The sequence below is a fragment of the Gadus macrocephalus genome, chromosome 1 (assembly GCF_031168955.1).
Source record: "Gadus macrocephalus chromosome 1, ASM3116895v1".
Classification (NCBI taxonomy): Eukaryota; Metazoa; Chordata; class Actinopteri; order Gadiformes; family Gadidae; genus Gadus; species Gadus macrocephalus.
The window spans coordinates 21,584,225-21,596,954 of NC_082382.1; the positions used below are offsets into that span (position 1 = coordinate 21,584,225).

At 46.5% G+C, this 12,730-nt stretch overlaps 1 protein-coding gene across 2 annotated transcripts; it reads left to right on the top strand.

Annotated features, from left to right (window-relative positions):
• Positions 1-984: 984 nt before the first annotated feature.
• Positions 985-12,397, top strand: LOC132462682 (glutathione synthetase-like). Of its 2 annotated transcripts, XM_060058356.1 has the most exons (12): positions 996-1,525; positions 3,601-3,746; positions 4,894-4,969; positions 5,731-5,870; positions 6,501-6,617; positions 6,827-6,907; positions 7,028-7,105; positions 7,816-7,882; positions 8,445-8,639; positions 9,125-9,206; positions 10,094-10,283; positions 11,624-12,397. In XM_060058356.1, the coding sequence occupies exons 1-12, from the start codon at positions 1,400-1,402 to the stop codon at positions 11,745-11,747; spliced, it is 1,422 nt and encodes a 473-aa protein (XP_059914339.1). In that variant the 5' UTR covers positions 996-1,399; the 3' UTR covers positions 11,748-12,397. The 2 variants fall into 2 exon arrangements, with proteins under 2 accessions (XP_059914347.1, XP_059914339.1); XM_060058364.1 differs by lacking the exon at positions 7,028-7,105 and having other exon boundaries at positions 985-1,525.
• Positions 12,398-12,730: the final 333 nt, after the last annotated feature.

The following is a 12,730-nucleotide window of genomic DNA, read 5'->3' on the forward strand; positions in this document are numbered from 1 at the left end:
ACGCACGAATATTAACTAAGGTGTTGTAGTTTAATTCATTTAAGATACGTTTGTTTTGACCAGTTTTGATGCATATTTTGTTGATTTGATATGTAAACAAACACCCCCGCTGATATTTGAGGGATTGGTATGCACCAATAACTATATTAAAGTTACGCGAATGAGAGGCTCTCTGAGATGAGTGTATGCTTGATCGAGTTTAGACGAGTTACTTTGTGTCCGCCGTGTGTGACATCTGGCGATGCGTGCGCGAGCCGAGCACAACGCCCTTCCCCCTCTTAACCCTCGCAGCGCGAGGACCAGTCAGAGCCATGAGGGAGCACGCGATGTGAATGTCATAAGCATAACCCAGCTGGGCACAGATAAGGGACTGGCGTGAATTCACCGCATAAATCCCCGCACAAGAATATCCTAGTGTGTGCATAATATCCTTTTTCTCTCGAAAGGGATAACATATCATCCTTCCGTTTACCCAAATACCACTCGAGAAAGAATGATTTTGATTTGAAGGAGATGCCTAATTTTGAGTTAATGATTGTGAATGTTTAATCTTTTAGTTTTTAACTTGAACCACACAAAGTGGTTCACACACACGCACACACACACACACACACACACACACACACACACACACACACACACACACACACACACACACACACACACACACACACACACACACACACACACACACACACACACACACACACACGTCATCAAATACTCGATAAGCTGTCAGTCACACATCGAACATTGATGAGATGGTGAGTAAGTATAAACGCGTTTGCGATCCCATATTAGTCTCCCCGGAATGGAACTAGTCGTCGTCGTCGTCGTCGTCGTCTGGATGTCGAGTCGCGCGCCGAAACGGCCAGCGCCGGCTCTGAATTCAGCCATAACTCTTGGAGTGTGTGTGTGTATGTGTGCATGTGCTCGCGTGCGTGTGTTTGCGTCGCTCGCAGACAAGCGCACACTCCATCTGGGTGCACGTGGTTATCAAATGCCGGCCATGCTCCGGATGCAGGGGCGGGACTACAATGGGGTTTATGAGAAATCCTCACAATATTTCTAAGGTCGGGCCACTTATGTTTGTCTTCGTCTTTATTTATTTAGACTTTACTCAAACTGAGCTTCAGGCAGAGACAGAGGACTGCAACTCAGTTGGACCCAGGCCATCCAGCTCTTCTGAGACCACCCAATAACTCCACGCCTGAACCGTGGATATTATCGGAGCACCACATAACGCAACAGGTCGTTTTCTCCAGACAGTCTCCTATGCCAGCCTATAATGATGCACACAAGAGATGCTCATCACGCCTGAGTTTCGCACTGAACCAGTCTGTGTGTTGAGTGAATTTGGAGATCTGTTGTATATTGGACGGTAAACTTTTGGGCAGAGATGAAAGCGTACCGAACTCTGTACGAGCTGATGGACAATCCAGAGAAATTGCAGGTTTTAGCCAAAGAAGCAAAAGTGTTTTGTCTGCTAAATGGGCTGCCGTACCCCATGAAGGAATCGCCTGAGGTGGGTTCAGTGTCTCTTGGTCTGTCGGTCTGTCCCAAGCTCATATCAATCTCAATTTAAAGTGCTTACTCGGCACTTTGCCAACTTTTCGAATTATTTGCAAATACAAAATAATAACACACATATCCTTTATCTACATCTTTAATTTGTGAGTTATAAGTCGAAGCATTTCGATTTGCTCTAATTATTATTTGACTTGACTTATCCATAGAGCCTTGTGTCTGTTTGTCTGCCTGCCTGGCCGTCTCTCTGTCCCCCTTGTAGCCCGAACAACTGTGTGACCCTGAATAGTTTTAGATAGCAAGACGTGAGATCGGCGCTCTAGAAAAGGGATGTTTTGGTGAAACCTATGGCGACACATTAGTGCCATAATTCACTAATGTGATAAAAGATGCATTCGGGCGTATTATATTATTCCACACGCGTAGATATTAACTGCGAGCGCGCAAATGATCTCTGCGCGCGCGCAAATTACCTCTGCGCGCGCAAAACAGCCTCTCGCGCGCGCAAATTACCTCAGCGTGCGCAAAACAGCCTCTCGCGCGTAACAGCCTCTCGCGAAAGATGTTTTTACGCTCGCTCGAATTTAATTTTGGCACTATGGGGGAGGGAACCAAGGCAGGGCGGGCTTTCCTATGATTGGCCGTTTCTGAAGCGCGATATTTGATTGACAGCCCTCCTCAGCCCTCCTCTCATTCAATTCTGAATTGTTCAGTAAATGGCTGAAACGAGTTACGTATTGTAACTCCAGATTCTATGAGTATAGGCGCAGCCTTTTAAGTGTCGGCCTCATTGTCCTTTAAATAGCTGAAGAAAAGCTGTTTATTGGGAGCAGAACGTCCGCCGGCGCCCGACTATATCTGCGAAATGCGGACGTCGTTGAGGCACGCCGCACGCGGACGTAATTGAGGCCCACGCTGTTGGTGGTCGGGGATTACACATTTTTCAGTGCTACGGCTCACGCCTAGGGATAACCCAATAGCAATAGCCTTAAAAGGCTGTGCCTATACTCATAGAATCTAGAGTTACAATGCGTAACTATCGTTTCAGCCATTTACTGTACAATTCAGATTGGAATTGAATGAGAGGAAGGCTGAGGAGGGCTGTCAATCAAATATCGCGCTTCAGAAACGGCCAATCATAGGAAAGCCCGCCCTGCCTTGGTTCCCTCCCCCATAGTGCCAAAATTAAATTCGAGCGAGCGTAAAAAGATCTTTCGCGAGAGGCTGTTACGCGCGAGAGGCTGTTTTGCGCGCGCTGAGGTAATTTGCGCGCGCGAGAGGCTGTTTTGCGCGCGCAGAGGTAATTTGCGCGCGCGCAGAGATCATTTGCGCGCTCGCAGTTAATATCTACGCGTGTGGAATAATATAATACGCCCAAATGCATCTTTTATCACATCAGTGAATTATGGCACTAATGTGTCGCCATAGAAACCTACCATATGCTGCGGTGGCCCACTGGTTGCTAAGATACAATGTTTTGGATTGACTCGTGTGTCAATGTTTCAATCATGGATGTGAAGGGAGTCCTTTTAGTAAGTGGGGCTCAATATTATGACCATGACCCACCATAGGCTATCTCTGTAACAATTTTACAATTGTTTCACTGCAGAATTTTAAAATATAAAATGCTAAAATATAAACAATATCCCATTAGATTAGATTTAGCACGATAAAAAAAACACCCAATTCCTGTTCAACATTTCCCAGTTATCTCTGTGATCCTTTTCTTAATATTATATTGCATGTTTTATATTTTCATAGATCAAGTCATCCCCTTGAGTTCATAATAGGCATCAAGCAAAAATAAATCCATACCAAAAATCGAACCCAATTATTATCAGCAAACTCAACCATATTCTTCTTATTCAACATGTCCACAGGTACCTCTGTGCTGATTTTCACTTTCTGTTTACTACAGCATCTTTTTAGAATATGATGCTCAAGTCTTACCCAACGAGCCGAAGGGTAGGCGTGACTGAACGTTCTGGCCCCCATCAGGGAAAGGCTGCTGGTTCCAAACCCTGCTTGGGCATGGTGGTTGAGGGCAGACTCTGTGATCGTTATTCTCCCCAGTTGGTGACGTACGCGCCCGTCACGCTCTTCCCGACGCCGGTCCGCAGGGCGGTGTTCGAGCAGGCCTTGGCGGTCCAGCCTCACTACAACCTGCTGGTGGACAGGATCAGCCAGGACGCCGCCTTCCTGGAGGAAGCTCTCTCCAGGTGGGTGTCCTGCCAGCTTTACCTACGAGGAAACCTGAGAAACGTTTAAAGTGTACAGTTATTACCTAGCTCTAGCTACCTAGCTAGGGCTGGAACAGGATAACGCAGCAAAGGGCAGGTATATATACAGTATAGCCAGAACCAGATCAATATTGTAAATAAGAAACTGTTCTTAATGTTTTATCTGGAAAAATAAAGGTTAAATAAAAAATAAAAAATAGCCAACAAATTGAGGTACAGCATAGCTCACCCTGCAGTTCTTACAAGATTATGCATCCGAAGATGACGAATCCTGATTGATGCAGAATCCAACTTGCACAATTAACATGATAAACATGCATAGCCTTTGTTATATGTGCACAGTAACATTGGGAGCTGTAGTACTTCTTTGATGACATCACATTCATGGTATTTTTTGTACATGACCCCAGTCCACTGCAGGCCTGCCGCAGCAGGTGGCTCAGCCATGCCTGCTCATTCGAGACATGCTATGTTAAAGTGCCTCATGAATGACTCAACAGTTGTATGCCAAGTTATTCTGTTAAAAAATTCACACACACACACACACACACACACACACACACAAAGAAACACAAACACACACACACACACACACACACACACACACACACACACACACACACACACACACACACACACACACACACACACACACACACACACACACACACACACACACACACACACACACACACACACACACATTTACAATTTTACAGTGACGAGTGAAACTTAAAAACTGGTTTTGATCGCATCTAGAGAACACGCTCCTCAGCCCTCTATAACACCAGCCATTACTTGATTCTCATGAAATGCGTTTCAGGTCATAGATGCCTTTTTTTTAATCACACCCATAACTTCCTTTCCTGTTCCATTCAGCTCTAACAATACTTTCCCTTGTTATGTGAAAAACTGAAAAGATCCACACAATGTACATCAGCCATCAGAGATGGCAGTTAAAGTTCCTGTAATTCCAATATATCCGTTCATTTTTTTCTGACTTTTATTCATTTATTTATTAAGCAGTTCAGAAATCAAACAAGAAGCGAGTGAATCAAACTTTCCGAGGAAAAGGCGACAGAGTTCTTTCTGTTCCCATTGATATGGACTGTTCCCATCCCTACAGCACGGTCCTGGCGGATGACTTCACCGCTCGACTCTTCAACATCCACAAGCAGATGCTGTCCGAGGGCAGAGCCTCGGTAATGTACAGTCCCCTCAAAATAAAGATCTCCTGTCGTTCACATGTTACGCGTTCACACATGTTAAGGTCCTTCATACAAATCGACCTGCATCCGAGCCCGAGGACAATCAGAGCACAAGCGGCGGCAGAGTAGCTAAAGGAAATGCGATGGGGCTGGATGGGTTGGTGCTAGTTCGATTCCTGGTCGAGTGTCAAAGCTGTCCCTGATCAAGACACTTAACCCTCACTGCTCCCAATGGCTGTCGCCTTGCATGGTCGACTCCACCGTCGGTGTGGGAATGTGTGTTTGAACCGTTGTAAGTCGCTTTGGATAGAAGCATCTGCCTAATGCCCTAAATGTAAATGTAAATGATAGTCGTAGTCCTAGCATAAGCAGCCGGAGCTGCCAAAAAAACATTTATAACATTGTGCCATTTACTGCTACAAAATTATAAATTGTTATTGCCGCTTTATACCTAAGTTGTTTTTAATGATAATCGTTATTTAACACGTGTGATGCCTAAGACAAGTTTATACATTGCGGACGATACAAATCGATCTGTCTGTCTGTCTGACTGTCTGTCTGTCTGTCTGTCTGCCTGCCTGCCTGCCTGCCTGTCCATCTGCCCATCCGTCCATTCATCCATCTTTCTAACCACCAGTGGTTTAGCTAAAGCCTCCCAACAGGCTCTGCTGGTTAACCAGGAGGAACAGCGACCACGCATCGCTCCTCTTAACCCAGTAGGGGCCTGTGGCTGAGTACGGTGTGCCCTCCCCCAGCCCATCGTCCTGGGCATCAACAGGTCTGACTACATGCTGGACGAGAGCGAGGACCAGGGAGGCCTGCTGAAGCTGGTGGAGATAAACACCTTCGCTGCCGGGGCCTTCGGGACCAGTGACACGATCGCACCCCTGCACAGGTCAATCACACCCCTCTTTTATTTTTTGATGTTTTTCTTTTTTCCTTTTTATGCTTTATTATAGAGTGAGATAGAGAGGAAGGTATGGGAGACGGAGGTCACCTGAACCATGATGTTGTGGTTACGTGAGGTCTCAAGGATGAAGGATCGCTGTGTTTTTTTCTGCCTTCCACATTGATGCAAAACGTATTGAAACTGAATGTTTACACTGCGGACCTCTGGAAATCGAACTGGCTTGCCTTTCCGGTTTCCCATTTTTTTCTAATATTATGGAGTTAAACAATTTAAATTTTTTAAGTATAATCATTTTATTCATTAAATGTTTAATGGTAGAACAGCTGGTTACATATTTTTCCCGCATATATATTATTTTCTATTTTAACATTTTATATTTTAACATTTTGTGTATTTTAAGCTTTTAAGGGGCATTTCAAAGTTCTCCTTTACAAAGTCTTTTTTTTGGGAGAAATGCTGAATAAACAGCTTCAAACTGAAAAATAATCGTTTGATTAATAGAATGATTTCAATATGGACCAGAATAATCTAGCAGCCCTCCCCTCCGGCGGGGGAGGTGAAACACCCTAGACACCGCACAACGGTGTGTGACAACGTGTGTTTTGCGTTCCTCAGGCACGTGTTGAGACTGGCGGGTCTGGAGGGGCTGAGGTCGTCCGTTCCAGACAGTAACTCCACGGTGCGGCTCGCCTGCGCCCTCCAGAGGGCCTGGGAGCTCTACGCCCGGCCACAGTGAGTGGGGCGCCCCCTGGCTGCGGGAGTCATGTGACAGTGAGACATGGCGTACCTGCGACAGACAGACAGACAGACAGACAGACAGACAGACAGACAGACAGACAGACAGACAGACAGACAGACAGACAGACAGACAGAGACGAGACAGAGATAATGTTAAGGCTGCCAAGCCCTAAGTGGACGACCTCACACTGTATTCTTTCAAGGGCAGCCATCCTGTTTCTGGTGGATGATGTAGAGATGATCTTCTTCAGTCACTTCAAGCTTATAAACGAGCTTCGGGAAAGGTAGGCCTAAAACGATTGCATTGCTTACACTGTTCTCTTTTCTTTTTTAAAGGGGAGGTGTGGAGACAGACGACGATAGAGGTCTTCAATCCATGAGTAACCGTTTCTATTGCTTCACAGGGGAATCTCAAGCATCCGAAACAACTTTGAGTTTGTGCACAAAACGGGTCGGTTGAGCAGCGACGACAGACTGTTTGTGTGAGTGGGGCTTTTATCTCGGAATCCTTCCTTTTTTGTTTAATACAGCCGTGAAGCCAGATAACATAATTTATTAATGACTGTCCATAATGTTATGACTCAACGGACCATAACTAAATTGGAGATGAAACGTGAACTGAAGTTGAAGAACAATGAACGTATTATTTTAATGTTTATTATTTATTATACTCGTATAGTAATTCAAGATAACAGTTTAATATTAACACCTGATAAGTGCAGGTGTTACAGTGGCAGAAATAATAGTGTGAAAGCAAACAAACAATCCTTTACACACCGGCCATTTTGACATGGTCAACACAGGCGCATTAATAATATTTATCATGGCCTTCTTTCATTTAGGTGGGCCTAATATATTATAGTATATGGGGACTATAATGAAAATGTTTTTTATTGTGACTATAATAAATTTGATTATTTAAACTAGATCAATTACACCTGCTAAGGCATGTCAAAATAGCTGCTGTGAAAGTTCCTTATAGGCTCACAAGTAAGAGTACAGGAACAAGACACCAGTCACGGGCACAACCAGGGAACTGAAATAATAAGGAACACAGGTGAACGGAATTAGTAATCAACACAGGTGACTGACGTGACCCAGGGAAGAGAAGCAGTTCAATGGGGTGTGTGTGTGTGTTGGGTGTTTATATATTGAATCATGTTTCCTTTTAACTCTTTCTTCCTCCTTGCAGAGATGGGCGGGAGGTGGCGGTGGTGTTTTTCAGAGATGGTTATGTGCCGGGCCACTACACAGAAGAGGTAAAAGATTCAGTTAAAATGCAGCAAAAGTGTGTAGATAATCTCTCACTCTGTGTGTGTTTGTGTGTGTGTGTGTGTGTGTGTGTGTGTGTGTGTGTGTGTGTGTTTTTGAACTGTGACATAAATTGAGGCTGTTGAACTGAGAGTATTTAATTTTAACACTTATTTGCATCCTTTTCTTTTTGACATTTAATATTAGCTATGCCATTTTATTAATTTTTTTAGCATCCGGTTTGTTGTCTTATTTGGGTATTTAAAACCTCATTATTCTTACTTGTTACCAAATAATAACACTAGGGCTTAGAGGGGAACAGTACAAATATAATAATAAGATAAAATATAAAACAATATATAAGATTATTAAATATAAGCGTATTGCGTCATACAATTGTACTAAAAAACTCGGTTTCCACCAAAAGTTGGACCATTGGTCCAGGATTCACCGGTCATTCATTCATGAGCGGTCCAAAACGTGCACGTGCACGTGCAGTTTGGTGGGCAGGGCTGCCACAACCCTGAGACCCACGTGACCCAAGCCTAACCGTGGGTGTCGTCCCGTCAGAGCTGGGCGACCCGCCTGTTGATGGAGCGCTCCTGGGCCATCAAGTGTCCCGACGTCGCCACCCACCTGGCCGGGACCAAGAAGGTCCAGCAGGTGCTGGCCCGGCCGGGGGTGCTGGAGCGCTTCTTCCCCGAGCAGCCCCAGGTGGTGCAGCAGATCAGGGCCACCTTTGTGGGCTCCTACACCCTGGACCAGGTGAGGGGGGTGGACCTCAACACCGCTCTGGGTCTTCAGCTCGAGTGCCAGTCCGCCTGGCGATATGTTGAGGCCAAGATCTAAACATTTGGAGGCTTTTCTATTTATTTTGTAATCCTTTTTACACACATTTTACACAGTTTATCCATGCAAGTTTTTAATCAAGCATGTAATCATAGCATTAGCTATTAACTGAGATTATGACATTGAAATTGGAATGACTGAACCCAAACCTGTACTGAGATGACTCAATGGATCCCTTAAAAAAAACGACCAATGGGATTGGCCTATAGACTACCATGTGATCATGTGTACTATTCACCCGCGTAACAAGTGTAATAGCATGTGAAAAAGTGTCCTGCGGGTCATTTGTATCAGACTTGGTTGGAAAGACGCATGCCTGTGAACATCTGACTTGTTGTGCAAAGACCCTTTTGGACACGGAAGCGGCATTAAAACCGGACTGTCCTTGAACGCCCCTATAGTGTCCGGAGGGGGACCGCGCGGCTGCCATGGCGATGGACTCGCCCGACAGATACGTACTGAAGCCTCAGAGAGAAGGAGGAGGTAAGGCGAAAACCTAGCGGTGTGTGTGGATGACGGCTGGTTCAAGCAGCCTCACCTGGCCCGAGTCACGCTGATTGGACCCTGGGGCTGGGTGGGGCTGCGCACCTGTTGCACATTGAGCAATCAATGTGCAACAGGTGGAACCAGCCGTCAATGCACACACTCTCAAGGAGAGATCTTCTGCATGGCATCACGGAGCACCATATCTGCTAGCCGTACAATAAGCCGGCTTTCAACACCACCGCCATGCGTTTTTGGTGGAGCTCTTTAAGAGTCACCTGGGTGGAGTAGGGCGGCCACCTAGTTAGCGTTTAGCAATGGACCTTGTTACACTGCCCAGTGTAGCAAGCAGCCTCCATGGTGCCCTTGCAGGAGATCTCTTCCCCAGTGTGTGTGTGTGTGTGTGTGTGTGTGTGTGTGTGTGTGTGTGTGTGTGTGTGTGTTTTGCAGTAGCATACGTGACTCTTGAACCTTGGCCCCTTTCCTTGTCGCAAAAAAAACAACCCTGCCAGCTTGGCCTACTGTGTCCTCTCTATAGTAGTGCAAAGGTTACCTGTGACATTTAGAGCTCTGAAACATCAAAGCTATAATCCAGCCTTAGCAATGCAACGAGCAATCAGCACCACAAGAGTGATTTACCAAAACTGAAAAACGTCAATCTCTTGTGCAAAATGCAAATCCTCGCATCATCAGTAGAGTACGTTTATGTACGTGTATGAGACAATGGCGAGGGGTGCAAAACTCATGACGGCAGACAAATCAAGCAATCCCAACGGTAAAGCTTTTGCTCCTTGATTGATGGCAATCGTCCACGGGCAAAATGGCCGCCGACCGAGTGCGTGTGTGTATTTGGGTCGCCGACGTCTGCGCGGCCGATCCGTTCCCAGGACACAACTTCTTCGACGCGGACCTTGTGCGGGTGCTGGAGGAGGAGGGGGCGGGCCTTGGCCGAGCGTCCTACATCCTGATGGAGCGCCTCCGGCCCCGGGTGGAGCGCAACGTCCTGCTGAGGAGGGACACGCCGCCGGAGCCCTGCGATGTGGTCGGAGAGCTGGGCGTGTTCGGAGCCTACATCAGGTGAGGCGTCGCAGACAGTGTTGCCAGATTGGTTTCCAGATTTCCCGGCCAGATCTGGCAACAGACGCGTACAATGCCCGCTCGGAGGTGGACAAGCTATAGGAGATGTAGGCGGAGAGGTGGGTTGCGTCGACTTCATGCAATAGCAGCCCCGGAGCCAAGGCCTGTGGTGTGGCAGAGGGGCCTGTGGTGTGGCAGAGGGGCCTGTGGTGTGGCAGAGGGGCCTGTGGCGTGGCAGAGGGGCCTGTGGCGTGGCAGAGGGGCCTGTGGCGTGGCAGAGGGGCCTGTGGCGTGGCAGGTCATTTTGTTTGTATATACATATATCTATCTCGAATGGGGCAGCTAGGTGCCGACTGTGACGTAAAACGTTGAAAAAGGCCGGAAAAAACCTGACCTGCCACACGGGGCTGTAGCTGGATGCAACTAACTTAAAGGGGACATGTTACACCACCAGGTGTGAGTGTGACTAGCCTTACAAGCCGTTTCGAAAATGTGCCCCATATGACGTCACTAGTGGGCGTGTCCACCTAGATCTGTGCTGGATAGATGAGCAACGTTTGCTTCAGTCCACTGGGTAGGCTGGTAGACTGATCTATCCAGCACACATCTAGGTGGACACACCCACTGGTGATGTCATATGGGGCAGATTTTCGAAACTGCTTGTAAGGCTAATCACACTCACACCTGGTGGTATAATATGTCCCCTTTAATGACGAGTTACCTGGCAACCGTGTCAGCCAATCACACGCCATGCATGCAATAGCTGGTGTTTGACCAGTAGAGGGAGTCCTCTGCAATGTGAACCCCATGTAGAAGTTGCGTTGGTCTGGTTGTTCCCTCGCTGTCTCGCTATCTCTCTGTTTGACCCCAGGGGGCCATGTCCTTTGTGTGGTAACATCGATTAGAAGTCTAACTCATGGCTGCCTCTGAACCTGTGTACTGTCTGGCGTTCTAAAGAAAAGTGCATTCATTGGGATGCACCCAAGTCCTTTATTTGATGGCGACAGACTACAAAGCCACCAAGTTATATTGATCTTAAAATCGATTGATATATGTTGTTGATGATGAATCATCGGATACGTGTTCAACTAATGTTTCTCTTAAGACTGTCGTCCAGTTGCCAAAAGCATTGTGGGTCATCTGAGCGACTGTAGTGCGCACTAAGAATTCCGCCGGGAATAGTACGCAACCCGGGCCGCCTTTCTAATAACTTGTGTGTGTAAACGTGATTTCGGACATGCTCCTCTCGCCCACTACGCCGTATGCGAGGGTGGTGACCGGATGAGGCCCGGGACTCGGCTCTGACCACAGGTGTCTCCGTGTCTCTCTCCTCCTCGCAGGGCGGCGGGGGAGATGGTTCTGAACGTGGCGGCGGGTCACGTGATGCGGACCAAGCCTGCCGAGCACTCCCAGGGCGGCGTGAACCAGGGCCTGGCCGTTTTCGACAACCTCATCCTGTGCTGAGGAAACCACCTGCCGCTGTGGGGTTCGACGTTTTGCTACGGCGGGCTCTTTGAACAAGTTGCAGACGGTTGTACAATCCCCAAAGCCGTGGAGGGTGTTTGGCTAAGGTGTGAAAGACTATACCAGCTCAGCCAACCACTGCTTGGTTAATAATGTTTTTTAACTCGGTATTTGAAGAGAAGTGGAGAGGAGGAAATAATGAGCGGCGGACAAATCTTGGTTAGCATCGGTTTTGTACCAAATATTGAACCAATTAATGCACCAAATATTAGAAACTGCTTCTTTACTCTCAATTCGCTAGTTATCTGACTGACCACTAGGTGGTAATAAAGTCAAAGGTATTTAAACACTTTGGTAAGAGGCGGCTTCTTTTCTCTCAGGCAACTCCCTTAATTGAAAAGATCGGAGATGGCTTAATGGCATATGGTAATTCTTGTATTTTTTATATGCTTAATACAAGGGGAAGGGTTGAACAGATTCGAATTTTTATTTTATGCACAAATTACTAATTGTTTACAAATTACAAATAATTTTTTATATGTATAATGAGTAATGTGAATCATGTATAGGCCTACAAAGTGATACCCATTATGTATTTATTTACATATTGTGGAACTTCCGAACAACCTCAATAAACATGTCAAGATAAATGCATCGGCCAATCTTTTTATTCCTCATTTAACATTGTATGAATAGTTTCTGAAAGGGTTTTATGGATTAATATTATGCTGTTTCGGAGAGCTTTCTGATGCCCTTGGCCACTCGTCCGCGTCTCTACGCGGGCGGTCGCAGCTTGGCATACTGCCGCAGACAGTCACTTCCCGTAGGAACAAGCTGCAACAGACTTCCACAGAAAAATGCTTTGCATTTGTTATTGTTTTCTGGAATGTCTCGGGGGGGGGGTTTTGGCTTGGTTTGGCTCGATTCCCAGATTCTCCATCCAACCCTGCCGCGTCCTAATAAAACCTCGCGTCTCTTCAATC